The sequence below is a fragment of the Brienomyrus brachyistius genome, chromosome 12 (genome assembly GCF_023856365.1).
Source record: "Brienomyrus brachyistius isolate T26 chromosome 12, BBRACH_0.4, whole genome shotgun sequence".
Classification (NCBI taxonomy): Eukaryota; Metazoa; Chordata; class Actinopteri; order Osteoglossiformes; family Mormyridae; genus Brienomyrus; species Brienomyrus brachyistius.
Genome location: NC_064544.1, coordinates 18,604,076 through 18,617,474, shown reverse-complemented (window position 1 = coordinate 18,617,474; position 13,399 = coordinate 18,604,076). Strand labels below are relative to the sequence as shown.

At 51.5% G+C, this 13,399-nt stretch overlaps 1 protein-coding gene across 1 annotated transcript in view; it reads right to left on the bottom strand.

Annotated features, from left to right (window-relative positions):
* LOC125705009 (DNA polymerase nu-like) overlaps positions 1 to 13,399 on the bottom strand; it is a 41,018-nt gene that overhangs the window by 2,682 nt on the left and 24,937 nt on the right. Inside the window, exons 12-17 of the mRNA XM_048971291.1 lie at positions 12,535 to 12,612; positions 8,959 to 9,070; positions 5,368 to 5,450; positions 3,039 to 3,170; positions 1,258 to 1,368; positions 1,094 to 1,172 (exon numbers count right to left, since the gene is read on the bottom strand). Of these exons, the coding sequence (XP_048827248.1) occupies positions 1,094 to 1,172; positions 1,258 to 1,368; positions 3,039 to 3,170; positions 5,368 to 5,450; positions 8,959 to 9,070; positions 12,535 to 12,612 (595 nt within the window). The remainder of the gene's footprint in view (positions 1 to 1,093; positions 1,173 to 1,257; positions 1,369 to 3,038; positions 3,171 to 5,367; positions 5,451 to 8,958; positions 9,071 to 12,534; positions 12,613 to 13,399) is intronic.

The window sequence follows — 13,399 nt, the reverse complement described above, 5'->3', positions numbered from 1 at the left end:
TCGGCATGCTGGAAGCGGGCCGGACTGGTGGCCGAAACCCTGGCCGATTATGGAGTAGCGGCTATCGAGACGGGGGTCTCTGTGTAAAAACCCCACTGATGCCAGCTCCCGCTACAGCCAGACTGACAGATATGTCAGAGGCTCACTATCTTTCTATCTTTTAGCAGCTTGATAGGGGGAAAGAGGAGGAAAAGGAGGGAGAAAAGAGAGAGAAAAGGAGAGTTACGGTCCGCTAGGTGGACAAGGGGTGTAGGAGACGAGGTGAGGGAGAGATCCCAGGAGAAAGAGGATGGCGATGTGGCGTTTACTCAGTGCACCACAAGCAGACTTAAATAAATGCTGTTTATTAGCTCTACTTCAATAATATATTCACAACCCTTTTACCCTGGAGTATAATTAGCAGGCAGCACGACACACGGGGAAGGGGGGGGGGGCTGCGGCCTTGTGCATGCATGTGTGTGTGTGTGTGGGCCATGCTTACAATGTGTGCCTTTGAGAGTAGAACTGTGTGGTGCTTTAGCCCACAAAGCAAACAGGCGAGTGTGGGGCACCAAGGCCAATGGAGGCAGCCAGGGTCGCTCGATGAGCATCAGAGCGACGGACAGCAGGCTGACAGACATGCAATTCACACGACAGCCCCGAGGGCCGTGAGCTTAGACAGCCCCCCTCCTCCCTCCCCCCCCCCCCCCCACGCTTGAGGAGCTGAAGTGGAGGGCAGCAGCGTGTCCCCATAAACCTACCATTAAGTTCACCTTCATCAATTTAGCACGTCAGATTTTTTTAGAGGGGCAAAAATAGCTCGTTTCACTCTACAAATAGCCTCTCCTCAATACTGCTATTCAACTAAGAAGCCATGGCAGCCGTGAGATCAACGTTCAAATCAATCTCACGTTTTCACGGATGTTTTTAATGACGCAAAAAGCTGCCAGGACATCGTGCTAGGAGGTCTCACCTTAAGAAAAGCATCTTTTACGTAAGTGACAGAAGCATGTCAGCCAATCAATGGATCAGACCTTGGTGAGGGAGGCAGAAGGAAGAGAGATGAGGAGGAGGAGGAGGAGGAGATGAAGAATGAGGAGGACAGTGGTCTGACCTGGCTGTCAGTCCTGGGGAGGAGGAGAGCTGAGAGTGGATGCGGATCATGGCCATCTTACAGAGGTCAGCGGCAGAGCCTGCGGACACAGTGACCATGTGACAGGAGTGAGACAGACAGCTCGGCCGCCCCAAGGTGGCGGGAGGCCAGCGGGCTGCAGCTACCTTGGACCACAAAGTTGACGGCCTGTCGCTCGGCCTGCTTCCGCAGGGCGCAGTCTGGGGACTGAATGTGGGGCAAAATGCGCTGCCGGCCCATCAGAGACAAAACATAACCTAGAAAGATGGGAAAAAGCAATTCAATATGAGGGTAGAAAGCAGAGAAACGGAGGCACACAGATACATTAGCGAAACCTTTCCTTGGGAAAAAAAATCCCTGTTTTTACCACGGGGCCAGGGAACCTCCTTCAACAATCATTCCAAGTTTTTTCTTTTTAGCAAAGTATCTTAACCCATAGAACAGAAACTCACAGTCAAAACTCATTTTCACTTTCCTTTCACTTTGATTTAGCCTTGAACAGAAAGAAAATAAACACTTAGTTTTTTATTGGGCTGCTCGGCACCCTGGCAACACCGCACCGAACAAGCTTACCCACAATGCCACTCTCCACCTCCCCTGAACAACAACATATGGCACTTCAGCTGGGAGGATTCTCCATCTTCCCCAGAAGTACCCTTAATACTGGCAGAGAGGTATATAGAGGATGAAAAATAGAGGTGGAGGAGAGAGGGGGAAGGTGGAGGGAGAGGGCAGCACTGAGCATGCGACACTGCTGGGAGGAGAGTGGGGGGGTCAGTAGGCTGGGGCCATGGACAGCCGCACTCCTGAGGGGTTCTCTGACTAACACTCTGCTGTCATCTCCTGTCACACAGGAGGGCCGAGGCCTGTTCCCTCACTGTTGTACATCACTGCAGTTCCAAATAACACACTTAGGCAGGGGGAGAGTAGTAGACTCTGACCCCCCCACAGGATGGGGGTAGGGTTAGCCACAGCCCGGTGCCACCAGCGGCCCGGTGTGTAAATCACAGAAAGCTCCAGACTCCCGAGATACGGATACTGATATCTTTTCATTTTCACTTCCTTTCATGTCCAGCATCTCCAGGGAAAGTAGTGGGAACATCCAGTCTCTATCCCAGAGATCCTGGAGAGAGGATCTCACACAGATGCTGGAGAGACGACGGCTGCTGGCACTGCTGCGACTGTCCTGGTGCCAGTAAGGAGGCAAATCAGGCCACGCGGAGCCTCACTGGCCATCCCACACTGCAGCTCTGACTCAGAGTCCCCCGCTGTGACATGGAGTTCCTGCCGCGACTTCGTATGCAAACGGGGACCGGCCAGCGCAGCATCTCCGTGACAGATCTGTGGCTCTAATGGATGCTTTCTGGGATAGGTGCAGCAATAGAGCGGGAAAGCACTGTGCACTGGATCCTAACCTATTACAGATAAACCTTCAGGCTGCCAAAGCACACCCGTGGGAGACGGAACCAGAGATACACATCCTGCTCCCTGTCCCAATCAGAAACATCTCGCACGGCCTACACCCTGATAGTTTCCAGAAAAATACCCCATCCAAATTCCAGAAAACACCCAGTCCTGTTGCATGACCAGAGGAGGGTCACATTATCAGCTCAATATGCATTTCCCTTCCATGTGCAAACAGGCAAGACTAATTAGAGCAGAGGGGTCATGTCCTTATAATGCTATTCCTTATTTTCAGATTCTTATTTTTGCTGTTACTTTTCTAATTTATTATGATCATATGGCAATAACACTGCAAATTTTTGACCAGCGCACTGCACCCACTGCAAGGACTAAGAGACAGAATGGAGGGGAGACAGAAGGATGGAGATGGATGGAGAGATAGTGACACCACTGTGATTTTTTTCTGGTGTGGTAAAGAAAGCGCAACCCGGTCACACTAGCCTGCGGGGGTCTGGATCCCCACCTTGGCTCTGACACTGCTGGACCGTCCTCTGGATAAAGCGCTGCACCTCCTTGTATGTCTGGGAGAAGCTGTCCATGAAGAGAGCCGCCTGCTCTGCGCTCAGGCCCAGGATGCGCGAGAGACGCCCCCTGCCTGGATAGGGTCCAAGCACAGTGACAGCTTCTGTCAGTTAAGCTGTGAACAGACCTGACTTCACCTCGCTGTCAGCTTCTAACGAGCCTCATCCGGCCAGACGTCTCCCGGAAGACTCCCGGCTCCCCGGCCCACTGTGTTTCCCACGCTCATCTCCCGCTCTCTGAGCCCGGCAGAGGCGGCTCTAAGCCCACACGCCACCCTCCTACGTCACCCACAAGGGACCAAGACGAAAGACATCTTCCTCCATACTTAATGCGCTATGGTTTCCATGGGGTGTGGAGCTGGCGCACACAGGAACATTGGCCCCATCATCACAACAAAGACACATGCGGCATGTGGATGGCTGTTACAGCGGCTATATTCAGTTCATGTAGGAATGTTTACTTACTACTGTCAGAATGTCTCATTACCAGTCAAACCAAGAGTTCCTCGCGATTTTCCGTGATGCTCAAGGCGTTTCAATAGTCCCACTTATCAGTGTCTTTAGCTTACCGGTCCCACGTTTTCTCCCTTCTATACCACATCTTTGAGAGGCCCTGGCCCTGCTGACCACAGACTGGCCGGCTTCCGTTTTAACTGTCCCAGTTTCTTTGCCCAAGCTCTACACTCACCCAAGAGGAGCTGTCTGCCTGTCCTGCCACTGGCGCCCTGAAGCACACGCTGTACCGCGGGCAGCAGCAACACACAGCTGCAAACAGCTCTGAGGTGCAGCAAGCAGGTGGACGGCTAATCTGGGCAGAGGCTGCGAGTTTTCAGATGACCCCTTTGTTACTCGAGCCCAACTCCTCCATGAAACGACTCTGATGCGCCTCCCAGCTTGCGTGAGAGCCTCCCCAGCCCCGCGATGACAGGCGGCCCGCCGCAGGCCTGATCTGCCCGTAATCCTCCCGAATCGCACTCCGCATCACTCCGCTCCCACACTGCGCTGTCACATCGGTGGGAGGTAACTCAATTTCCCCCCTGGGCCACAGCCACTGCTATATAGGTGCAGGCTATACAGACTCCCCTGGGGAATCACTAAAGGGTTATTAAAAGCAGGCAGCCTGAAAGCAGCAGCACACCGCGGCCCTCTTAAATTCTCCCAGCGTCATATATTATATAAGGTACGACTCGGGCCTGGTGGGCGGGACCGTTATGGTGGCCGACAGCCTTACAGAATGCAGCCCAGACAGTACGAAGCGCACTTATTGGACCGGACTTCTGGACAATGGTGATGCAGCACGAGGGCCGCTGGACTCCCCTGGGCATTTCAGCTGGGTGGTTGGGGGGGTGGGTTAATGAGCGGCAGGCTGATGAGTGTGAACACCAGCGGCTCAGAGCGTGCTCGGGATGAAGACATAACGCATGACCTAAGCAGTCAAACACAGCCAGCTCAAGGCACCCTTGACAGGGGAATCATTCATATTAAGCAGAGGTGGAAAGATCAAGTCCAGAAAATAAAAATCCAGATTTTGCTTCGACCAACCAGCTGAATCTAAAGAGTCACAGTAGCAGAGTTGGTTGGTTGGAACAAAATCTTGGTCTGGATTTTGTACTTTCTGGACCTTAATTCTCTACCTCTGATATTAAGGCTATATTTGGGCCCCCATCTGCCTGGAAGCCAGTGGTCCTGACACCTGAGCTCTGCAGTCGTCTCCAATAGCAACGCCAATAAAGGGCTCCGTGTGGTGCTGCTGTGAGGCTCCCAGCTTCGCCACGCTAACTGGGTCACAGCAGGAAGACGTCTGAGCGCTCTGAAACACGGACGGGCTGCATGCGAGGTGATAGGCGCAAGGAGGACGTGCACAGACCGGGTCCCCGCAGAGGCCGGCTGGGTCTTTGTGAGGCGGGGGGGGGGGGGGGGGCGAGGGCTGCAGCTGTGTAAAAGCACCAGCGGCCTCCCTGCTGCAGTGAAAGGCTGAATCCAGGCTAATCGCTTGTACAAATGAACACCTTCCTCAAGCCTGTCTGGCACATTATGAATACCTTAGAAGTTTATGACACAAAGTACATCTTAAAGTAGTGTTTGTCAGCGCGGTCCTCGGGGACCCCCAGATGGTTTACGTGTCCCTCCCAGGTCCCTGCCAGGTTGTCCAAAAACATGAACTATTCGGGAGTCCCTGGGTCCGGGTTGAGAAACATTAAAGGGTTTTATTGGCCTAATACCTGATCCTAAATAAACTGGGCTTCGCCACGTAAGGAGACGGGGCCTCACCTGCTCCATACACCACGGAGTAGACGACGCGCTTGGCCTGTTCCCTGTGCTGAGGACTTACATGGGCCACAGGTACCCCATTCCTGTGTGCAGGGAGAGGAGGGGCGGGGAGAAATGACGCACAGGCAGTGGTGGGTAGTTCAGGTCCGGAAAATAAAAATCTGGACCAAGATTTTCTTTTAATCAAACAGCTGAGTATAAAGAGCAAGTCGGAGCGTACTCAACCGGTTGGTGGGAACAAAATCTTGATCTGGATTTTTACTTTCTGGACCAGAACTATTCACCTCTGCACACAGGAAACACTACAATTACAGTATAACCTCTGACTAATGCGCTGAGGCAGCATTTGTAGCAAAGCCGTTCATATAAGGAGGTGATAATTTCCCACAGATTACGTCGATATCTACAAAGCCTGAGTGGCTGTGCTCGGACGCGGCAATCGAGAGGCTCGACATCAGTCTGGGCTGCTCCTTTGCCATGAAGAGGGCAACGCATGGCTAGGACAGCTCCCGGCAACCATCTACATGGAAGGTGATTTTGGTACCATTCCGCCGAAGATATGACAGCTACACATAACACAACCATTGCAGATTTTATGAAACTCATCTGCCTGTCAGCTCATCACGTGAGGCGTGCCATTGGCTGGCCGTTGCTGTTCCGGAGCTCTGGGTCTTCGGTTAGGCTGCTCCTCTTGGTTGTCCTAAGCAGCGACACAGCTGGACGAAGCATGTGCACCCAGACTGCCCCCTCCTCCTCCCCTCTTCCCCGTCCCTGACCCCAGCGCTGAGCTAATAGTAACGTAATGGCGCCACTCCCGGCCCAGTCGGCATCCTGTCTTGATGTATCAGCCCGCGATTTACTCCTGGGGTCTCTCCACGCCTTACAAGCGGGTCAGGATGTGTGACACGGGTCATGTTCATAGGGTGACGTCGAGTCCTCATCTGGTTTCTGCTCTGGAAGTCGCAGGACAGCACAGACGTACTGGTGAGTTTTGGGACGTGTCTCTAAAAAGGCCAAGGATCAACTCCAATCTCAGTTCGCCATCATTCAGATCAACTCCTGCTTTGAAGATTGATCTGAATAAATGCTCCCAATGGGTCTGACTGTTGTTTCCCTATGCCAACACAGCCCCACCCCCTCGTCCGCTCCCAGGGCCGCAACAAACAGACAGCAAAGCCGGGGGGGTGTCCTCACCATTTCTGCTATTAATTCAATTTGTGCCATGTGTCCCTGACTGTATGGTCGGTGCCGAGCAATGCAGATTGGATGTCAGGGCGTTGGGGGAGGTTGGTACGCCACCTGGCTGCAGAAGCCTGTCAACACAGCCCTGAAGCACAGAGGCAAAGAGCTGAACGTGCCTGTTTAATGAGCATATGGGGGGGGGGCAGCATTATGCCAGCAGCCATGGGGTGGTGACCTTGGACAACTATAGCAGGTTCTTGACAGATGTAATGAGTTACTGACACTGCAACATCTTCATAAAAAGACGAGGAAATCTGTTTCCTGCTAGCAAGTTTGCTGCAGATGTCACTGATATCGCAAACGAAAAGCAAGCCAGTACGACACGAGAAGGAAGCCAAAAAAACCAGCAGCTGCGACACGCAAATACTGACAGCGTCCTCTGTCCTTCTCCACTTCTGCCTCAGAAAAGCTCAGCGACTGCTACCGTGAAAATAAACCAAAACATGAAGCTAATCAGACGCACGGGTGAAAGCGACAATTGAAGCGCACTCTAAAATCTTATGAGAGCACAAGTGTTTGGAGAACAGTGAGAGCCCAGCCAGACAGCAATGGGGTCGACCCCCCAGAGGGGGTCCGTCTGTAATAGGAGGGCGATACGCTGCCCCACAATAAAGGACGCCCGTCCCCGATTCTGTGGCGGGGCATGTGGAGGGCACCTTTCCTCCCAGCAGAGGAGAGGGAACCCAAGCCGCGTCTCATACATCACGTCATACATCACGTCCTGCTGGCTGCCAGCACCCCACAGATGATCCATCCATCCTTAATTAAAGTGCCTCTTGTTTCCAGCCTCACACACACACACTGCAGCCTCTTCAGGAAACACCGAACCCTCCTGCTGTACTCGCGCGTTCCTGGCTCCCGTCCGTACAGCTGCTTAAGTGCAGATCCCCGCCACCTCCGTCTCTGCTCCCCCTCTGTTTCCTGGTGTAGGCCCAGACACACCTCCGGCGCAGACAACCATATCGATCCCGCTCGCCCGAAACGCCTGCCGGGAAGCCCCCCCCTCCCTTCATGTGATTTGTGTGGCGCTGGGGGGCAATGCTCCTGAGCCAGATGCGGCCCGCCGGCTCCAGGCAGGGGCCCAGACGAGAGGCGGCAGGCTGCCTCGGTGACCGCATCGGCGGGCCGGGTGACGGTGGTGAGACCAGTGAGCACAAAGAGAGGCGGATGGTGAGCAGGTACTGCTGCGAGGTTGTTATGCAGCTCAGCAACAGGCTGGGAATCGTGTTGGGGCTGAGGCAGCCAGTGTGAAGACCAGAGGAGTCTAATTACCACCGTGCTCACAGGCCCTCGTCAGCGAAGTCGTCCGTAGCACCGATGTGGAGCTGTGTTCAGGGTGCGGCCGGGAACCTGATCAGGGCCTGCCAGTGTACTTCATCTCCGCAGATATTCCACCATTTCCATGGTTACGGGCCTTAGTCTGCACGCAATATCTGTGTGAATGTGGCCCTCAGCTCAACTCCGGGAGAAAAACAACCACGGGTCCAGCTGCGCCTCCAGCTCTCTCAGACAGCCTCTCACGCCGACTCGCGTGCACCCAAGACAAACAGCGGGACGCTGTAACATCATAACCATGTGTCTGCTTTCAAAACCCAGGCAGAAGGACGCGGGGTGCATGTGAGCTCAGACGGACGGGACTTCACAGATGTGTACGTACACACGCACGGGCAGTATGGCTGGCGCCACCTGCTGGACACTGCTGACGGCCAAATAGTAAGAGCAAAGGAGGATTAAGAGCTTCTTCTTTAACAGAGCAGCTGAGATCATTTCACGGGCTGGGGCACCATGGAAACGAGAGCCCCTGCGTGACGCCAAGCTCACATCCTGCTGTTATCCACAGACAAGTGACCCACGGATGATTGTCCGTGCTCATCTGGGCGGTCCCCATAATTTGGAACGCACACAACGGAGACTGTAATGGTGGTCGGCATGGCAACCTTGCCTGTAAAATATGCTACATTCTCAGCTGACACCATAACAAATCACCAGCATCCGATCCCTCTCCATTCCTCATCCTTTTGCCTCAAAAGAGGTGAAGAAACTGCGGCCATCAGCCACTTCAGCCCCCGGATCACAGGGAAGAAGCCCTGAACTAGCAGTAATAGTCAGGTTTGTTGCACAGTCACATGGGAGCGAGAGAGAGAGCCACAGAACCCTGAGCCCCGCCCTGAGCACAGCACCCTCACTAAGCACATGGTCACATGGTGACAGACACCACCCTGAAGGGCGTCAAAGAGCAAATAGTCCCGAGGAGGGGGGGATCTGTGTGAAGCCAGCTGCTGAGACAGACATGTGCTGTACCTGGTTTCCCATAGACACAGAATGGCAGAGGGGGCTGCATGGGCTCACCACTGGGAGGCCAACATGGCGAAGACGTCAGCGCTGGGGTCCTGGAAGACGCGCAGCAGCTCGGGGTCCGAGGACAGGTGGGCCAGGAGACGCAGCTCCACCTGGCAGAAGTCTGGGCACAGCGAGAAGCACACCATCATCTTCATCATCGCTGTCGGCCTCACCATCCCCAGTCCACGTCTGCATGAAAACCACACGCGACGCGCAGAGCAGCTAGAGCAGTGTGCGGCGCTGAGGGCAGGTTGACCCTTGTGTTGAGACTCTGGCCGGCTGCCTGCATCGTTAAGAGCTGGATACCACATGCGGCCCAGAGGCCCCACTCTGACGTCAAACGCCGAGACTCCTGAGCTCACGGAGGACCGACTCGCAGTCATCGCCTGACCACCCACACATTCTGGCCAAGCATTCAGGTGAAGGGAGACAGAGAGAATGGGAAAGAATCAGGGAATTCGCTTTCCAACTATCCATCTTCTACGAATCCTGGTCAGGGTCACTGTTGGGCCTGGAGTCGATTACAGGCAGCATATGCTAGGCTCCATCCTGGACAGGGTGCCCGTCCATCGTATGGACATATACACTCACACGACAGGAAGTTCAGAGACGCCAAGTAAGTCAGCTGTGTATCTGTGGGCTGTGAGGACAGAGGGAGAATTTGCAAAGTGTAAGGAAAAGTAGTGAATATTGCTCAATGTTCTAGGTCGGTCATTTGAATACAGACAGTGTTGTCAAATTATGATCATGGGAAAGTTCAGGGAGAGAATGGGGGTTCCAGTCACAACCATTAGGATGATAAGGAAGTAACTGAATTTACAATGACTAGAGGAGGCTAGTGGCCAGACTGAGTTGCCATTTACTCTCGTAGGAAGTCTCTATCCTGTCCAGCCCCATCCCTGACTCAGGATTATCACACTCCAGGAGGTCACTCCTTATATGCAAATTCACTCACCACACCTACACCTACACCTACACCACAACCGCACCTTGTTGGGGAGGGTCTTTTAGGGTATAATGGGGGGTAAAGGACTGTCCTTAATTTGTATTTGAACTGCCTTTCAATACCCAGTGTATGTATGCACTGTATTACATTATATAATTTTTTACTGTTCAATAAACCAAAGTCTGAAACGAGACTCTGCAAGTGGATCCCTTACAAAAGTCACACACACAAAGCAGGGCTGACATTCGAACCCCCAGCCCTGGAGTTGAGAGGCAACAGTGTGAGTCACCATAGAGGAAGTCTCTTCCGGAAAATGTTGGCGACCTCTGGCCCTCACTACTGTCCATGTGCACTTTTTAGTTGCTGTGAGAGTCTCACAGCCAGTAGTGAGTGCTGGTGCTAAAACCTAGTGAGCAGCGAGGGGAGTGCACCGGGTTCGAGTAGCTCTGAGAGAGCAAGTCAAGCTAAGCAGCGGCAGCTTAAAAATAGTCATGTTAAATAAAGCCTAACAAGCCATAAAAATCGCCCAGCTGGGAAACAGGGAATGCCATTTACAGTCCGATGAAACATCTCTCTAAATATACCTCTATCAATATTTTATTAAGCCGGATTGTATTTCACACTGTGTTTTTCGCAATATCTCTGACATACCTTTCTTGCAATGGGATCTCATATTGGCAAATAAATAACAATTAGTAACTTATCTAGTCTCTGCAGTGTCAGTTCTACAGGCGCTTTACTGATTTTCCTTAGTCACATACTACCTGCAACATGTCCTGGTCAAGCCATGGGGTTCTAGCTTCCCCTGAGCAGTGGACTTGCTTGTATTACCATTTGCAGGACGACCACCCCCCACACCCCCCATCTTATTAAAAGCTTTCAGGAAATGCATCATCACTTCAAGCACTGACTTTTGGGCAGGCTGACCGTTTAAACTGCTCTTTGAGGTCATGCTTGGCTACAGTTGCATTTTCTAAAAGTGACAGTCGAGGTTATTAGTTACTATTACACAAGTGAAAATGCACAATCAACAAATAACAACAACCATAAATGCATTTAGGCCAAATATTTCACACCACTGGCAAGTAACTTAAATCACTTTATAAATGTTAAAGAAAAACAGACTTCTGCCTACTTAACGGTGCACTACTGTAATGTTTTAATGTGCTCCTAAGCATCAACTACAAATATAAATATTCTTCATGTCTTCATTACTGGAATCCTAAGAAATCAATATGAAGTCACTTTCCCTCGAGCCTTTTGATGTCAGACAGTTGCATTACCCATAAGTAGCCAAACAAAATACAAGACTTTTAGCTATTTTAGTATTTTGATAGCAGTCACAGATTTTTGTAAAAATATACATTTAGGGACCTGAAAAATGACCCCACATGCTAAAAATTAATCTGGCGCACGCACGCACACACACACACACACACAGTGTACAAATTACATGTCTTTGTATGACAAAATAAGGCTACCAGAGGAAATTCAATCCCAATATGCCCTGAAATTCGGACACTGAACCTCCACTCAGGCCCTTGCAGGCCCTGCCAAGGGCGCGGGCAGAGCGGGGGGCCTGGCACCTCTCCCACACGCTAAGTGGAGAGCTCGCCTCCGCCCGTGGCAGCGCTCCAACCTTGCATTTAGCTTACATGGATCACGGCTTCCCAGGGCGGGCCGACTGAGCACTTCCTCATGGGCCTCTAAGTCGCTGACGTGTTCAGATACAATGTACCAACAGGCATGATGCAGATTTGCAGAACATGGACACGTGATTTATGAAGCAAACACATCGACTGCTGATGAGAATGAAATCGCGGGTACAAGCGGCAGTTCACTTCGCAGGTTATCTGGGCTCAGCCTTACAGAGAGGGTGTGAAGCACGGAAATTCCCGAGGGGCTCAAAGTAGATCTGCTGCTCCTCCGCATTCAAAGGAACCAGTTAAAGGTGGTTTGGCCATCTACCTAGGATGCCTCCAGGATGCCTCCCTAGGGAGGTGTTTCAGGCATGTCTAACCAGGAGGAGTCCCCAGGAAAGACCCAGGACATGCTGGAGAGATTATATCTCTTGGCTGCCCTGGAAACCTCTTGGTACTCCCTCGGAGAAGCTGCAGAGGTGGCTGGGGAAAGGGAGCTCTGGGCATCCCTGCTCAGAATTATGCCCCTGTGACCCAGACCTGGATGAGACTTGGAAGATGGATGGATGGATGGATGTGCTGCTGAAATCTAATGCCACGTTCCATTTACCTCAGAGGTCGGAACTTAGAACTGGGAAAGATGAACACCATAGCAACACATCCACAGATGGCAATAGCACAGTACTGTGTACATGACCAATTTAATAAGCCAGAAATATGTCATAACTGCTAATAAACAGTATAAAACTAAAGCTTTCATTCGTGTTAATAAGGAACGCAGCCATCTTCAATTCTGAGCTTGCAGGTGTCGATTCCTCTGAGTTAATGAGTCGGAATTCCAACTTCAAGGGGCTGTTTCGGTTGAAATTTCCGATTAGGAACTCGGAATTTATGATTTTCGAATTCAAATGGAATGCAGCATAAGTCTTAAGCATTGTGCTCCTCAAACCACAGTATGATCACACACACACACATCTACCCACACCAAAGTGAACCCACCTGCAGCCAGGAAGGTCCAGCCCACCTGGGGGGAAAACATGGAGCGTGGCTGGACTGTCACCATCTCCACAGCCTCCCCTGAAGGATCAGACAGAGCATTCTTTGTGTCTTTAAGGTAAAATGATGACGCAAACTCTTGCACACACACGGATGATCTCTCCATCATGCATGACACACCGATCCCTATTATTCTACACAGCTTCCAGTTCAGTACAATATTACCTGAAAAGGCTGGCCTCCCCCAAACAGCCTGCTTGTGAGTTTGGACCGTTCCTACCATTACAAGGACGCTGGAGTGGCACTGAAACAGTCCTCCAGTTCCTTCTGACTTATTTCTCAGCATACAAAGTTCTGTCACATTGTGCTTTAATTAATTGGATATTCTATAAATATGGCTAGTATAAGAAGTTAACTAGGGGACAGCTCCTCTCTTAAATGAAGAGAAGAAAAATAATTAAGTCCTCATCTTGCAAGAACTAAAAAGAAAGAAATGATGAAGGGTGTGATATGGGCCCTCTTCCTGAATATTACCAGGGGTGGCTACCACGTAAGGCCCCGGACAGTGGTTTGGCCTCCTAAGAAATAACTGCAGGAGAGCAGCTACCAGTCAAAAGTCTGGACACACCTGCTTTTAATACATTTGTCTCTATTTTGGCTGTGTTATGCATCGAGGTAATGAAGAAATACATATCAAATACCACAACAACTAGAGAAATTTCTCTTCAGTTTTAGACTCTTTAAAATAGCCCCCTTTTGCTTCGATGACAGCATTGCAGACTGATTTCTTTCAAACAGCTTCCAGATGTAGCCAGCCGGATGCTTCTCCAACAGTCCTGATAGTGTTTCCACAAGTTCTGGGCACATG